The sequence below is a fragment of the Alexandromys fortis genome, unplaced genomic scaffold (assembly GCF_014885135.2).
Source record: "Alexandromys fortis isolate MF-2015 unplaced genomic scaffold, M_Fortis_MF-2015_v1.1 scaffold_88, whole genome shotgun sequence".
Lineage (NCBI taxonomy): Eukaryota > Metazoa > Chordata > Mammalia > Rodentia > Cricetidae > Alexandromys > Alexandromys fortis.
The window spans coordinates 281,826-298,181 of record NW_026067961.1 but is presented as its reverse complement, the minus strand read 5'-3'; the positions used below and the strand labels follow the sequence as shown (position 1 = coordinate 298,181).

The window sequence follows — 16,356 nt, the reverse complement described above, 5'->3', positions numbered from 1 at the left end:
AAAGGGGGTCCCAAGATGACAACATTTGTACCCCGGTAATATTTATGTAAATTAGTCACAACAGAACAATACCTTGCATTTGAAAAAATACAAAATCCTAAAAGATGTCTATTAAGGGCCGGCTCTTCCGACAGGTCCTGGGGGAAGAGAGCAGGACACCACTAAACAGCCACCGTACTCAATCTACTGGTCTGAGCCAGTCGAGAGAGGAACCCTGTGGTGCTCTGACGGTTACCTTAAGTCTGAAGAACAAAGGTGGAGTGTTGGAGTCTCTGGGTCAGAGCTCAGCCTGAAGCCTGCCCAGTGTGGCTAAGAAAATCCCAGAGTCTAGGTTTTCCCTCTTTAAAGGAGGGTGCAGAACACGCCTTCCACAGGCGGTCACAGGGACAGTGTCCTCCCTCCCAGGGATGCCATGAAGCCAGACCTGATGATTGACACATCTTTCTATGTGGTCACACTCTGGAATCCCACTCAGCTCCTTCCTCTGTCCTGAGGACACTTCTCTCAGAATAGGCTATGATGAACATTACTGCAAACAGAAGCCCACACCTCAGTGACAAACCTAACCCCTGGCCCTCCCGGGACCCCATCCCATCCTCAGTGCGGGATGAAGACAGAGAAATATGGACTTGGTGAGCCCTGATAAAGATTTTCAGAGGAGGGGCTGAAGGGGCTGCACACAGAACTTGCTCAGTCCCTGCTTGGCTCTGGCTTCTATAGGCTTGCTTATTGGAGCAGGCAGGCTAAATGGAATTCTGGTGTAGAGTCACAAGGGTCAACAGAGACAGAGGCCAGTACAGGGAGGCAAGACTCATCTGGGTCCCCTGCTAACCTCTTCTTCCCAGTAATCAGAGACTCTCTGCTCCCACCCTGGAGCAGAACCTAGGCTAATAGGGAGAGCACGAAGGGGCTCTGAGGAGACTCAGAGGGGACTCAGGGCTGCCTAGGCTTAGGCTTCTTCCAAGTAGTCCTCAGGAGAAGGAGTGTTCAGGAAGATTGTCACTTCCGTAAAACCTGGAGCCAGCAGCCCTGCACCCGAGTCATCTGGGGGAACTGCAGCACTATGGAGTCAGATCTAGTTCTCTTCCTTCTTTCCTTCCTCCTTCACTCTCTTTCTGCCACCCGATGATACCAACTGCAACACCCTGAACACCACTGCCGGGTGGGCTGCATAGCCATTATCAGATGGACAGTCCCATGCCCCTAGGAACTCAACTGGGCAGCTGGACATCTCAGACCCTGCCATCCCTCGGAGCAGCTGTTTCCGAGGAGGCAGAGTGCCGGTAATCATTTCTCTTCCACCTGTTTGTCAAGACTAGGTCTGAAAAGGCCCAGAAAGCAGGGAGCACCCCTTGAGACATACATGAGTTACACAGGGACATGCCTGCAGAGACACGGCAAGGAAGCAAGCTGATGTTTTTAACAGGGTCCAAGGACAAGCCAGCGTGTGGCTCCTAAGAGCTGGAGCAATGTTTGTTTTACTGAGAATTCTGCCCCAAACAACGGCTTCTTAGATCCCTTGATTCTCCATAGGGACACTGAATACCAGATTCTCGGTAGAGCTGGGGATCCCCTGAAGGTTCCACCACAGAAGAGCAGGGGGTGGTAAGACCAAATACCATCTAGGACTGCTTCAGGAACCAGGGTGACAGGCATTGACAGAGACCTGGTCTTGAGACTGCGATGCCCCAAAAGTCCTCTTATTCTAGAACGCCATGGATATAAACACTGCAGAGCTCACATTAATAAACCTTTGCCTGTGACTCTGACCTTCAACAAACCCAAGGACACGGTTTCCTGGGTCTGAGCCACTCTGCTCCCACTGGAATCCCTGTGGCTGGCCTCAAATACACTCTGTGGTCCTAAACCCACCTCACATCTGTCCTTCAAGGCCATCACAACCCGCAGGCAGCCGCTGCTCACCAGCCTTGGCCATTCTTGACTCTCACATCTCTGGGAGTCCAGGGATCATCAGAGATCAGAAATTATGGTTCTCACCGGGCAGTGGTGCCGCACCCCTTTAATCCCAGCACTCGGGAGGCAGAGGCAGGTGGATCTCTGTGAGTTCAAGGCCAGCCTGGTCTACAGAGCGAGTTCCAGGACAGATGGGCTCCAAAGCTACACAGAGAAACCCTGTCTCGAAACACACACACACACACACACACGAAAGGAAAAAGAAGAGAAGGGAATTTTTGGTTTTCTCCTCACCCAACTACAAGCTTCAACACTACCATCTGGCAGCTTCTTGCTTGTCCCGCATTCTGCATGTGCCAAGCTCTAGGCTTGGCCCTGGCTTAGAGCAGAGGGGGACACGGAGATGTCCTAGATCCCAGGCTTGCCTCATAGAATCTCTGCTGATAAAGACTGGCAGACCTCTGCCTGCAGTTAAAGCCTCCACTACCCAACCACCATCTCCCAGCAGACCCTGAGACAGGAGCTGGGGCCTAGGAAGGGTAAAGACATGAAGGCGGCTGAGGCGCAGATGCCTTCCCTACCCATCCTCCCCACAGCCTCCTGTTCCAGGTTCTCCCCCTGTACAGGGGGCTGCCTGGTGAGTGCCACGGAGCTTCACAGCCTCTAGCCCCCGGTCTCTGACAGCTAGCTATATGGTCCCTAGCCCTGTCCACGAAGAGCTGACCTTCCAGGCCCATTGCTCCCAGCCTAGGCTTCCCTCAAGCTTCACTGGCCAGTGATTACTCTTCAGGTATTGCCCTGGGGTGAGCAGCTCTATGGAAGGGGGATAGAAAGGCCTGTATCCCTGCTCAGTCACAACTTGCCCATCATCTCTATCCTGCATGGCCAAATTTTCCTCATGGACAGAGCCCCCCTCCTTTCCAGATCTCCACTCCTTGGGAACTTTAATTAATTTTTTTTTTAAATTTTCGAGCGAGGGTTTCTCTGTGTGTCTTTGGAGCCTGTCCTGGAACTTGCTCTGTAGACCAGGCTGGCCTCCAACTTACAGAGATTCCCCCTGCCTCTGTGTCCTGTGTGCCACTGACACCCGGCTTCCTGGGAACCTTTGTGTAAGCCCCTTGCTATCCAGTGAGGTTCAGAATGATGACCACCGTGTCAGGACCCCTCACCCCACTGATAAAGTCTTGCTGCCCAGTGCTAGACACCCGTTCCATCAGCAGATAAAGAGAAGTGGGACCAGCCAGACTTGAGTTCAGTCCTATGCCAACCTCTAACCTGAGGTAATGCCACCAGGACCAAGCTCCTTCCTCCCCAGCCCCAGGGCTCTGTGTCCCTCTCCCCAGCCCCAGGGCTCTGTATCCATCTCAGCTCTAAGTTCTGAGAATGCACAAAGCCCCAGAGGCCCACGCTGGCTCAGCACTGAGAATTCAAATTTTCCTGTCTCTGGGGCCCACAAAGGAACATAACCACTTCTACCCTGGGTTCTGGCTAAGGGTAACATCCCAGTCACCTGCCTGCGCCCCCAGAACTACCCAGAGTCCCTTCCCAGGGTACACGGTCTCCAAGAAGGGCTTAGCTTTCCTGCTCCTGGTCCTACCCTCACTAGCAAGCCCACAGGAGCAGGGAGGGAGGCTCTCAGAGGCCTCTGACTACCAGACAGAGCCTCCCGGGCTTGGTTCTGGGGCCACACATTCCCTCCAAAACCCCCACCATTTCTTGGTGCCCACAGTACCTCCAGGGCTCCAATCTGCAGCAACAGAGGCAGCTGGCTGTGGTGAGCTCACAGAGCCTCCCGCCTGCCCGCCCTGGGTGGAGGAACCTGTTTTCCAGGTTTACAATCCCGTGTAGAGGGGCCTCGTGCCTAGGGCGGGGCGGGCCCCACCCTAACAGTCACGTCCTTGTACAGGAGCTACACCTGGGCGGGTTGTTAACCAGTCCCTCTGCCCCTCTACAGTGAAAACGAGCATATAATGGAAAATTTAAAGAGCCCCAGGACTCACCCCTGCTCCAAGCCCCAGGTGGTGAGGTAGGCCTTCTAAAATCCATCAGACTAGGGCAACCTTCTCTCCTGCAGAGAAAGCATTGTCTAGTTCCTCATCTGGCTCCCAGGGGGGCAGCTGACCAGTGTCCAGTGACCAGAAGTCCAGTGAAGGTCTCCAAGCAGATGTGGACCCAATAAATAGTACAACCCCAGGGCTAGATCAGGCAGAGAAATGGGCTCATTGCGCTTTTCCTTGATTCCTGCTTTGCCACTGTCTTCCCAAGTGGCAGCTGCGTGGCAAGCCCCAAACCAGGTTCAGTGTCTACAGCAACCACCAAAACAGTAAACCCCTGCTAGGGGCAGAGGCAAGAGTTCCCAAGGAACCAAACAGACCCAGGCAAAGGGCAGCTTCTGTGCGCTGACTTCCCATCTCTTTTATCAGCCTGCTAGGTGGTATTGGGAAGGATAACCCGGGGCTGTGGGGGGGGGACACAGAGCGGAGGCAATAGGGACACCACCTGCTGAGCGCCCCCCCCCCCAGTTCCCTGGCCTCCCAGTCCTTGACCACCCTATTCCTGGCCTCCCTATCAACAGAACTATGGTATAAGTGATCCGATAGGGCTGGGTCTAGAACGCAGTGGATAAAGTGCTTGTTGGCCCAGCATAAGGACCACAGCTCGGATCCCAGCGCTCACCTGATGGGCGAGATGGACTGCCTGTAATTTCAGCCTTGTACGGCAGACACTGGGGACCCCCAGAGCAAGTTAGCTAAGAAGACCAGCCATATGGGCGAGTTCTGGGTTTGGTTGAAAGACCCTGTTCCAATGAATAAAGCGGATGAGCCATCCAGGATGACGCCACAGATCATCCTTACACCACCACATGCACACACACACACACACCCCACATATACCCACACGTGTGCAAACATGCTCGCACACATATGCATATAACACACACGATAAATTTAATTATTTAATAAAATTAGAAAACGAAGTGGCCGGAGCCAATACTCCAATAGGCAGGACAATGAAATACCCAGCGTATGAAGAACACAGAAGCAGTTGTTGAGAGGCGAAGGTGTGAACGCTGCTTCCAGGATGACTGACCTTTGCCCCAGAAGCTCCTGTGTCGGACGTGCAGAATTTCATCCTGTCCCGGATCTTCCGCCCACCTGCATCTCTGTGTGTGCCCAGACAATCCATGTGCTCAGTGCTGGCGTGGTGGGCTCTCAATTAACACCAGCCAGTGCCACCATCATTCCTGACCCACAGGCCAGAAAGCTGAGGCCCACCAAATGAAGGAATGTGCAGGACACACCTTGTCCCTTTTCGGTGGCACATGGCTACTGAGGGCCCCAAGGGGGCAGTCAAAGACCAGCCCAGAGATGCTCCAATGCAGGGTCCCCAGGGAACCCCACTACAATTGATAACAGGGAAACACACTTTAAGGCTCACAGATTGGGGTGGCTCTCAAGGAGGCCAGGAGGTGGGAATGGGAGAGTCACAGCCAGGGCTAGGGCTGTCAACCATGATGACCCACACCTCTGGTGCCTTCCCCGAAGTCCTCAGGAGCCTGGCCTTCCTGTCCTCCCTCTTTGGAGCAGAAGGAAAAGTTTACAAGGGAGTTAGTCACAGGCTCAGGCCCAGGACCCCTGTGCTTCAGGAAAAAGTGGTCAAAGGGAGGTGACCAGGGGCATATGCCCTGTCCCCCAGCAAGAATTCTCACTCTGCCACCACCTCAGAGCCCTGGAACCCCGGAACACTGAGAAGCAAAGAGAGACTCCAGGTCAGACGGTCACCTGGGAACTCAGAGAATTGATTTACAATGATGTCACTATTCATCCTGTCCACCACTTTCTCTCCTTGCTGAAGAGCCTCTTATTTCCCAGCCCGTGCAGGATATTATTATCATTACTTTAAAAAATACCAATCCAAATTCCCACAGCCTCCCCTCCTCCCACTCCACTCCCTCCACACACCCTCCCACCGCACCCCTCTCCAATCCTAAGAGAGGGCAAGGCACCCTGCCCTGTGGAAAGTCCAAGGCCCTTTCTATTACATCTAGGTTGAGCAAGGTACACATCCAAAGAGAATAGGATCCCAAAAAGCCAGTACAGGCAGTAGAGACAAATCCCAGTGCCACTGCCGGTGGCCCCTCAGTCTGCCCCAACTGTCATCCACATTCAGAGGGGCTAGTTTGATCCCTTGCTCGTTCACTCCCAGTCCAGCTGGAGTTGGTGAGCTCCCATTAGCTCAGGCAAACTGTCTGAGTGGGTGAACCCCTCATGGTCTTGACCTCTTTGCTCATATTCTCACTCCTTCCACTCTTCAACTGGACCTTGGGAGCTCAGTCCAGTGCTCTGATGTGGGTCTCTGTCTCTGTTTCCATCTGTTGTTGGACGAAGGTTCTATGGCGATATTTAAGATGATCATCAATCTGACTACAGGGCAAGGCCAGTTCAAACACCCTCTCCTCTATTGCTTAGGGTCTTAGCTGGGATCATCCTTGTGGATTCCTGGGAATTTTTCTAGAGCCAGGTTTCTTGCTAGCCCCATAATGGCTCCCTCAGTCAAGATACCTCTTTCCTTGCTCTCATCTCTGTCCTTCCTTCATCTCGACTATTCCATTCCTCCTCACCTCCTCCTTTCTCCCCTCCTCCCCAGCCCCCAAGCTCCCAGATTTTACCAGTCGATCTTGTCTGTTTCCAATTTCCAGGTGGCTCTATATATGTTTTTCTTTGGGTTCACCTTATTACTTAGCTTCTCTAGGATCATGAACTATAGGCTCAATGTCCTTTGTTTATGGCTAGTATCCACTTATGAGTGAGTACACACCATAACCATTTTTGGGGGGGCCGTGCAGGATTTCTTTGGGGTACTATCCCTAGCTGCCCAAGCTAGTAGAATGGATGGGGCGATGGCGCCACCTGCTGGTCATCCCGTGGTTTGTCCCTTAGGAAGAACCTTTGAGAGAAGGGGGCGAGGAGAGTCTTATATCCACAACCTACAAAGGAGGAACCTGAGGGTCAAGACACCGGTCAACGGCTGAGGCAAGGTCTATGGCTAGGATTTGAGCTTATGGAGAGAGACATTTAAGCGCCCCCCTTGGAATGTTTCTGATCTTGCTCCCCGTGGTCGAGAGAAGAGAATCCAGGAAATGCAGTCCCGTAAAAGGAGCTGGCCATTCCTCATAGTTATGCTAGAGTCGAGCTTCTGAATTTAAAGAGAAAAAAAGTTTCCTAGGGACACATGCAGCCTTGGGCTTTCAAAGAACCGGCATTTCAAACTGTTAGATTTGATTTGGCGAGAAGCTTGTGCCTCTGCTTGAGACGTGACTGCCTTCCAGCAGCGGTCAAAGGTACTGTCTGGGGCTGTCCAACGCAAGCTGAAGCAGCCGGAGAAACTTCAAAATCGAACTGGGGAGACCACATAAAGGGTCCACTCCTACAGTCCCAGAGACACGTAACTCCTGCCAAAAAAAAATTACACCTGAGAAGCAGAGCTATCTCAGGGCCCTGCCCGCCGAGAATCAAGACTTTCCAGACTCCACTACGTGGCTCCGCCCCCTCTCCCGCGTGGCTCCACCCCTCTTTCGTGGCCCCGCTCACAGCCCGGCCTCCACGTAGCTCCGCCCTTAGATCCCCGCCTCTCAGGAGGTCACGCCTAGGCCCCGCCTTCGTCCGCGTGATGCTCACAGTCTGCGCCGCGCGACCGAAGCGCACGTCGAGCGTCACAGGCCCCGCCCGTGAGGCGCGCCGGCGGCGCGGTGTGAGCTCACCGACTCGGGCCATGGCGCTGGCAGGTGCACCCGAGGTGATCCGGGCGGCGCAGAAGGACGATTACTACCTGGGAGGCCTGCGGAGCGCGGCGGGGGGCGCGCTGCACAGCCTAGCGGGTGAGCGCCCCGGGCACCCAGACGGGCCGCAGCTCCGAAGCTCCTTAGAAAAGTGAGGATCAAAACAGACTTCGTGCAGAACACTTTGCAGGTCTCTGCGCCGGGCAGTGCCTGCTTAGTGTTCTCAAACATTTGCCCGTTTATTTCTCATACGCCCCTACAGGTTGGACCTGACATTATTACTCTTACAGGGAGGCACGTGGAGGTTTCCAGGCAGATTTCCCAGGCAGGGATTTGGGAGAGCCGAGATTTGATACTAAACAGGTGATCTCTGGCTTGTGTTCTTGGCACTACCTAGACGTTCCTGGGGCGTCCTAAGTCCTAGAACAGTTCCTGACTCAAGAGAGTCAGGAGTCATTCGTGTCAACCAGGTGGAGAGAGGACAGGGCAGGGAAGCAGTGGAGCCTGGAAGAAAAAGAAGTAGTTGAGGATCGCCCTAGCAGAGAAGGGATGGGACCTGGACTTTAACGCCCCCCACACACCCGGGTGGGGGAGAGGATTTCAGTGAACCCACGTCACTTGCTCAGAGGTAACATTTTTCTCCTCTCAGGTGCAAAGAAATGGCTGGAATGGAGGAAAGAGATTGAGCTACTCTCGGACATAGCCTACTTTGGCCTCACCACAATTGCAGGTAGCAGCACTTAGCCAGTCCTTGGCACTGACGGGCCCGTGGCCCACCCAACCCTTGGGCAGCTCCTGGGATTCACCTGCTTGTAGCCTCAGGGAAGAAAGACACTGACCAGAGAGGAGGTGCTGCCTAGATTCTCTCTAGAGGCAAGCCTAGCACTAGCCCTCAGCCAGGGGGTCTCCTTGCATTTGTATGTCCCTGAAGACTTCATCCAGAACCTTCCCAAGGGTGCTATTGGGACCTTTCCCCGCCCCAGAGCTAAGGACCCAACCTAGGGCCTTGCGCTCACTGGACAAGGCAAGCTCTACCACTGAGCTAAATCCCCAACCCCAGGACCCACTTCTCAGTGGCCAAAGGCAAGTCAGTCCTGACTCCTCACATACTGGCCATTAAACCTGCATGAGGCGGACGAAGAGAAGCTGATAGTCCTTGACAGAAAAGCCCTGGTAGGGGCCTCAGGTCACCTCGGAGACGCCAGGAGAGATTGCTGTGGGTGACCTGCCCCCACGGACTGGACTCTGGGTGGTGGGAGAAACAGCAAGCACCAAGTAACCACACTGTAAGGCATCCTGAGAAGCGTTGATCTCTTCAGGGAAAAACACCAAGTCTGGGGTGGGGCAAAGCATATTTTCTGGTCAGAAAAAGCAGCTGACCTTACACCTCATACTTAGGACTGGACCAGATCCAGACTGAGCCATAACCTGGAAGCAGCCACGAGACTCTTGAACAAGGGGTGGGTAGGGCTTAGGCAGAGGAGGGACTGGGAAACTGGGAACAAATTAAGACTGAAGACAGCAGGAGCTGACCAGGGAAACAGAGACCTATCCCAGAGTGGAAATCTGTCACATCATGAAATCACAGCAAGCCCACAGTGGGTTTAGTAAGAAGCCGTGTTGATCTTGGCTAGGTCTCACGGGTGACAGCTGGAAGGGCAGGTTCCAGGACTGATGATGCGGAGGGGGAGGGGTGTGACATCCCTGCATTGGATCCTCATCATTGTGCATTGATCCCCAGGCTACCAGACGCTTGGAGAGGAGTATGTTGGGATCATTCAGGTGGACCCCTCCCAGCAGCGTGTGCCCTCCAGGCTCCGCCGCGGAGTGCTGGTCGCAGTGCACGCTGTCTTGCCCTACCTGCTGGACAAGGCGCTGCTGCCCCTGGAGCAGGAGCTGCAAGCCGATGGTGATGGTACGCGTCTGCTGTCTGGAGGACGCAGCCGATCAGGGGCAAGGCGCTGGGTGCGTCACCATGCAGCCACCCTGACTGAACAGCAGAGGAGGACACTCCAGCGGGCAGTCTTTATCCTCAGACAGGGCCTTGCCTGCCTCCACCGGTTCCATGTTGCTTGGTTTTACATCCATGGTGCCTTCTACCACCTGGCCAAGAGGCTAGCAGGGATCCGTTATGTAAGTAGCAATGCCAAGGGGGACTGATTGTGGGCTGGGGCCTCTTTGGGGCCCACGTTGATGGCATGATCACAGCCAAATGTTGCTGAGTTTATTCAGTCACAGTTTCCACAAACAGAGTGGAGTAAATCCTTTCCTTCCTACAACCAGCATGTGCGGCAGCAGAGGGCACTGAGTGGACTTGGGTTTAGCCCTGCAGTAGTTTTCTCCCTCCTGGCCTGTGGCTGTGTCCATTTCACTGCTTAGGGGGATGAGCACCTATTCCAGAAGGTGTCAAGTGCAGGTTCTAGCACGTCCATCCCTGCCTATAGCAGCCCTACCAGAAAGGCAAGGTCTTAGGGCTTGATATAACAAATATTCCTACAGTAGCCCGCAGGAAGTACATCTCTCGTTACGGTCTGTACTAAACCCCCACCTCTTCACACCCTGACTTTCTACCAATGCCCTTGTATCCTGCCAACCGGAAAACCTCCCGTTGGGTATCACTCCCATGCCCATCACCCACCAGAGCTGCCACCTCTCCCTCCAGTCTCATCATAGAACCATAGTCTGGCCTCAGGATAACCTCGGTACTGCCAGACAAGGGGTTGTCCAGCAAACCCCCCACCCCAGCAATCATTTAATGGAGCAGCCGTGCCTCCTTCCCTGATGGCTACTGAACGTTGGACACTGGGTTTGCTGTAGGGCCTGCCATCCCGTTTTTCTGCTCCAGCCCAAGGCATAGCTGCCCTGGTGTCCTCATCTCCCTGCCGGTAGGAAGGAGTACGGAGTAGAAGTCTGTGGTTCTTGTGATGTGGATGGGAGTTACATCACCAGCTACAGCAGCGGCAAGGACAGTATCCGTGGGAGTCAAAGTGTCCCTAGAGGACGCGGTAAAGGGAACAGCATCTGCCTGTCTAGGTTCCCCTTGCTGTTTCCCACCCTACTCGTCCTCTGAAATGGTCCCCAAATAGCTCCAGAATCCGTACCCATTTTCCTGGCCCATCTAGCCTCCTGGCTCAGTTTGCATCTAATGCCTAAAGGTCAACCTGTAGCCAGGGTTCTCCCTCACAACAATACTTGAGCCCATCTCCCTGGTTGATTCTTGTTCTCTGGACACTCCCAGTGCCAAGGGGAGGCCTGGCTGAACATAACACCTCCAGCAGACAAGAGACCAGGTCCTGGGGGATCCTGATGGCAGTGGGGTGGGGTCACCTGTCTCAACAGCTCCGTGCTCGCCGCCTGGCTGGAGAGGACCTGAGGGCTCGCACAAGCTACCGACTGCTGGGACTCATCTCCCTGTTGCATCTGGTACTGTCCATGGGGCTGCAGGTATACACCTTCAGGCAGAAGCAGCGAGCCAGGAAGGAGTGGAGGCTGCACCGCAACCTGTCCCACCGCAGGTGATGGGGTAACCTGTCCCACCGCAGGTGTACAGGGGGTTGGAGGGACTTTGGCATGCTCTGAGATTGTGAATGGTGCACTTACCTAAGCTGTGTCCTCACCCCCACAGGAGTTCCCTGGAAGACAGGGCTGTTTGCAGAACCCCACTATGCACCCTATGCTTGGAAGAGCGAAGACACTCCACAGCGACACCTTGTGGCCATCTCTTCTGCTGGGAGTGCATTACTGAATGGTGCAACACTAAGGTATGTGCTCCCTGGCCTTCGACCCCACCTCCCAACCCTCTCCTGACTTGGGGAACTCCCCTTCTGAGGTCTGACTGAGTATGCAGGTGAATGGTAGGTGACAGGTGTACCGATCAGGCCACACTTAACCACAGGCTTGTCTTGCTTCCTGGTACGCTCAGGACACTTAGGATGCTAGCACACACCAAGCTGTCCTGTGTGCCACTCAACTGTTTCCAGCAGGACAGGTGCCCCAAGCCACTGCTTCCTGTAAGCAGCAGGGCCCTGGCTGGCGTCCACATAGTTGCTCAAGTACCAGCATGTGTTAAGTGTGGAATGTGCAGAGTCCTGTCTCTTGAGAGGAAGTACCAGGGTGCATCCAAGCTGGGAGACTAGAACAGCACACACAGCCCGATGTCTCTCACTGACGGGGTCTGAAGCCCTCCCCTCCACAGCTCTTGGCCCAGGGTTGCTGGGAAGCCATGGCAGAGGCTCAGTCAGAAGGAAAAGCCCAGGAGAGGCCCCAGAAATCCAGGGTTCCTAGGTAAGGAAGGAGGTGGGCACAGCTGTGGTGAATCAACACCGTCCCATGCCCCTAAGATGCAGACCCTGGGAGAGGCTGTTTTCTGGCTGACTCACAGCTGTGCATGTGTGGAACAGAAGAGATACAGTGGGGATCAGGGCCAGATATATAGTACACGGCCATTGTGACACACACCTCACCCCGCAGACAGAGTGTCCCTTGTGCAGGGAAAAGTTCCCACCGCAGAAGCTGGTCTACTTGAGGCACTACCGTTGACCGGGACCATATCGTCACCAAACAGCTCTGAGAAGTGGATGGAAGTTGACAGAGTTTATCCTCAGAACTGTGGCTGCACAGAAATATAAAGTCCTCATGCACTGTTCTTTGTCATTTAAGCTACATAGTTACCTGGAAAGAGAAAGGGTTGGGGGCAAACAGATAATACTCCATAGAGGGTAGGAGAGTTTGTTGCCCCTTACTTATTATGGCTTCTTCTGACCCTCTGGAGTAGTGGGTTCCCCCTCCCTCCCTAGGTCACACAGCTGAGAGCTGCTTCGGAAGTTCAGGGTATTTTATTCAGGTCTGTGTGAGAGACAGGGCTGAGGGTGAGGCTGGGGGTGAAGCCCTGCACTGTGGGCTCCACACTCACCGAGGTCAGCACCCTCCTAACACTCCTGCCCCGTGCTTATTAATACTGTTGCCAACTCCTTAGGAAAATAGAGGTCTTCCTCATGGCCTTCTGAGTAGGAATGGGGGCTCCCTGGGTTGCAGATTTTTTTTAATTATATGAAGGTGTACACATGTCATGGTACATGTATGGAGATCAGAGAACAACTTGCAGGAGCTGATTTTTCTTAATCATATATTTCAGGAGTAAACTCAGGTTGGGCTGGGCAGTAGCATCTTATCTTGTTGAAACCTTGCCGACCTGGCAGAGTTGGCTTAATGAGTTTTCTCCTACAAACCGATTTCCATGTGTCCTCAGATACCAGTTCTCTGAGGAGTTAGGGGACAGCTGTGACCTGCTTTCCCAGTATCACGTGTCCAGCACCCTCCTGACTTTTCCCTAGCTTGATTCTTGCCTCCATTTGACATTTCCAAGCTTTTAACGTGAGTTCATGGCAGACAGCCTGGCACATCTTTGAGAAATTAATTTCACAGAAAAGCCACACTAAGAACACAAGATCTAGCCGGGCACGGTGGTGCACACTTTTAATCCCAGCATTCAGGAGTCAGAGGCAGGTGGATCTCAGTGAGTTCAAGGCCAACCTGGTCTACAAAGCTAGTTCCAAGACAGCCAAGGCTACACAGAGAAACCCTGTCCCAAAAAAACAAAAACCAAAACCCAGAAGATCTAGAAAGACCTCATAAAACAGTGTGAAGATGTCCGGATAGAAGCCCAGTCCCCAGCAGTGGTCTTTGATGTCACAAGGTTCCTTGTGAAGGTCCCCTTACCAAGAGCAGGAGCCATCCTTCTAGGTGGAGCACGGGACCCAGACATACACAGGGTAACTTTATTTATTTTATTTTTTGGTTTTTCGAGACAGGGTTTCTCTGTAGCTTTGGTGCCTGTCCCCGAACTAGCTCTTGTAGACCAGGCTGGCCTCGAATTCCCAGAGATCCACTTGCCTCTGCCGAGTAACTTTAGGGACCCTATGGGAAGACGGAGTCCCCATGGGAACCTGGAACACAGCTCTACAGACCTGCAGCACCCTGTCTGTAACTCATTCCTCTGGTTGGGTACGCCCAACTTTCCATTACACCTGAGCTTAGTCAGTGATGAGGAAAACAACGCAGAAAATATAAACAAAAAATGTCCAGATTTGAACCCCAAGTGCTCACATAGTTAAAGAGAGAGGGAGGGAGGGAGGGAGGGAGGGAGGAAGGGAGGGAGGGAGGGAGGGAGGGAGGAAGGAAGGAAGGAAGAAAAGAAAGGCGCAGACCATTAGAAAGTGATGGGTTGAGAGCACAAAGCGTGGCTCTAAAAGGAACAAAAGGAACCCAGGTGACGGACTGGGTAGGGTTCTGAACAGGTCACAGCCCCAGTCCCTCCGATCCCTGTGGTGTTTCCTCCGCCCTGGTGGGACCTGGCATCATGGTTCCCCTCATCCAGCTGTGAAGAGCAAGCTGTACTTCAGTGAATGACTAGTGGTGTAGACGAAGACTATACAAGCAAGGGACGCTTTCTTTAATAAAGTTGGAATTTAAAAGTCACTTAGTAAAATGTTTAAAGAGTATTATTTTTATCACATCAAAAAGTTCGACATGCAGAGGGCTTCTGTTTCCCCATAGGAAGTAAAAGGCCATGTGATAAACCCCACACCTGGTGTGCTCTGGCTACTGCTGTCTCCTTAGAGAGGCTGTTGCATGAGAACAAGTTTAAATTCATCAAAAGGAAAATGTTACGTATCAAAGGAAAGTGTCAAAATAATCTCAAACAATTAAAATATAATATATATTTATAATTCCAGGCCTTCAAAAGCAATCATGGTAGTTAAGAACAAAGTTTTGAGTCATTATCATAGAGGCCAACTTGAAAACCATCTCTAGTGAGTGAGATTCAGAAACTGGCATGAGAACCCCACGAAGCTGCTGGGAGTCACCCTCAAAGGGTTACATTCTTTTTCACATGTAGGAAGCAGGCTGGCATGTCCCTCTGGCGCAGAGGAGCGGCCTCAGCGTGGTCAGGAAGGCAAGGCTACACTCCCATCCTCCCTCCCCCTCTCTTGGTCTGCCACTCTCCTGGCCTCCCAAGCCTCTGGTTCACTACAATTCTGTTCACTTCAAACACATGAACATCACTGAAAAAGAAATCAATGCAATTTGGTTTAAATGCCAGTTTCTTCAAGAACCTGATATTTCAGATACAAATCATTGAAGCTCCTCTTGAAAAGAAAATTCCACTTCCTCATAATCAACTACTTTATGTGAAGAAAAGGCATTGTTACAATGGCTCAAAACCGTCCTTGAACACGCGTGACAGATTCAGTCCGGCTTCTAACTAGCAAATGTCTTGCCCACGTCCTCCTTCCCTTTGTATCTCCTCTTTCCGTGTGTGAATGGTATGTACCGGTATTTAATCATGTGCTGGGAAAACAAACACACAAACAAACGAGTTACTTGAGAACAGTTTCCTGCTTAACCCTCTCCCTAGATCTGCAGAGCCAAAGGCACCCCCTCGCCTGTTCGTGCTATCACAACTGAAGTCAAGAAGCCAACAGTGTGCTCCATAGGACTCGACCCACTCGAGGCCTGCCTGAAATCTCAACATTTGGACAGCATCTCATGAGCCCCTGGAATGAGCTAAGGAGAGCACAAAGGGTGCAGCTACACCACCAATCCAAGGATGTGCCGTAACACTCTAGGTTACCACAGGACCCTGAGAGAGCCACTGAGGTACCACAGGTCCAAGCCCAACCTGGCCCTACCCAGGGCTTTCTGACTCAGCAACTGTTGAGGAAGGGCCCACCTGCTCTCACAGAAGCCGAGCACAGGTCAGTCATGACACACAGGAGGCCATGCCCAGCACTAAGACCCAAGCTACTTTCCCAGGGACACGGAGCCATCGCCTGGCCCAGCAGTGCTGCAATCTTTACCTTTATTTGCCTCTTCATTGTGATACAGAAAAGCATGATGAAGTACATCACCAGGATCGGCCAGAACACGGGGACGTTGAAAGCCTCGAAGAAGGTGCAGACCATAGCCACAAGAATGCCTTTTGTAGCTGCATGCCTTAAAGCAAAGGGGAAAATTAGTATGAGCTCTAGGTAGCACCAGGCACCTGTCAACCCGCTGACACTCCTGCCTTTGTCTGCTCAGAGGTACCTAATAGAGATACATCAAGTCAGTCTGTGTGGAACACTGAACCACATCCTCTCAGCCTTTTGAAAACTAAGATTTCCTATTTCTTTAATATATTCTTTTTTCACAGTTTTATTTATTTTTATGTGCAATTTGTGTGAGGTGAGGATGTCAGATCCCCTGAAACTGGGATTATAGACAGTTGTGAGCTGCCATGTGGTTGCTGGGAATTGAACCCAGGTCCTCTGGAAGAACAGCCAGAGCTTTTTTTTTTTTTTTAAATATTTATTTATTTATTTATTTATACAATATTCTGTCTATGTGTATGCCTACAGGCCAGAAGTGGGCACCAGACCCCATTACAGATGGTTGTGAGCCACCATGTGGTTGCTAGGAATTGAACTCAGGACCTTTGGAAGAGCAGGCAATGCTCTTAACCGCTGAGCCATCTCTTCAGCCCCCAAAACTAAGACTTCTTAAACTTATACAAAGTGTAATATGTACCTCGTGTTTGCTACCTACGACTGCCATCTGGAGAAGAGCCTAGGCCCTGGTCCTGACACTGGGTGCCTGAGTCCAGCACACAGCCCGCCACCATC

General features: G+C 52.5%; 2 protein-coding genes and 1 long non-coding RNA gene across 5 annotated transcripts in view; 1 reads left to right on the top strand and 2 right to left on the bottom strand.

The window, feature by feature from the left end:
• Plch2 (phospholipase C eta 2) overlaps nt 1-3,740 on the bottom strand; it is a 75,747-nt gene extending 72,007 nt beyond the window's left edge. Inside the window, exon 1 of the mRNA XM_050153411.1 lies at nt 3,647-3,740. The gene's annotated coding sequence lies outside the window, so the exon portion shown is untranslated. The remainder of the gene's footprint in view (nt 1-3,646) is intronic.
• A 3,862-nt stretch (nt 3,741-7,602) lies between these two features.
• Nucleotides 7,603-15,531, top strand: Pex10 (peroxisomal biogenesis factor 10). Of its 3 annotated transcripts, none has more exons than XM_050153199.1 (6): nt 7,603-7,792; nt 8,343-8,423; nt 9,435-9,826; nt 11,033-11,208; nt 11,319-11,454; nt 15,111-15,531. In XM_050153199.1, exons 1-6 carry the CDS (start codon nt 7,687-7,689, stop codon nt 15,243-15,245), a joined length of 1,026 nt encoding a protein of 341 aa, XP_050009156.1. In that variant the 5' UTR covers nt 7,603-7,686; the 3' UTR covers nt 15,246-15,531. The 3 variants fall into 3 exon arrangements, with proteins under 3 accessions (XP_050009156.1, XP_050009157.1, XP_050009158.1); XM_050153200.1 differs by lacking the exon at nt 15,111-15,531 and adding an exon at nt 11,889-12,154 and having other exon boundaries at nt 7,604-7,792; XM_050153201.1 differs by lacking the exon at nt 15,111-15,531 and adding an exon at nt 12,164-14,170 and having other exon boundaries at nt 7,606-7,792.
• Nucleotides 14,398-16,341, bottom strand: LOC126508164 (uncharacterized). Its single transcript, XR_007593742.1, has 2 exons — nt 15,553-16,341; nt 14,398-15,043 (listed from the first exon to the last, which is right to left on the bottom strand). It is a non-coding gene; the product is annotated as an uncharacterized lncRNA (long non-coding RNA).
• Between the last annotated feature and the right edge of the window lie 15 nt (nt 16,342-16,356).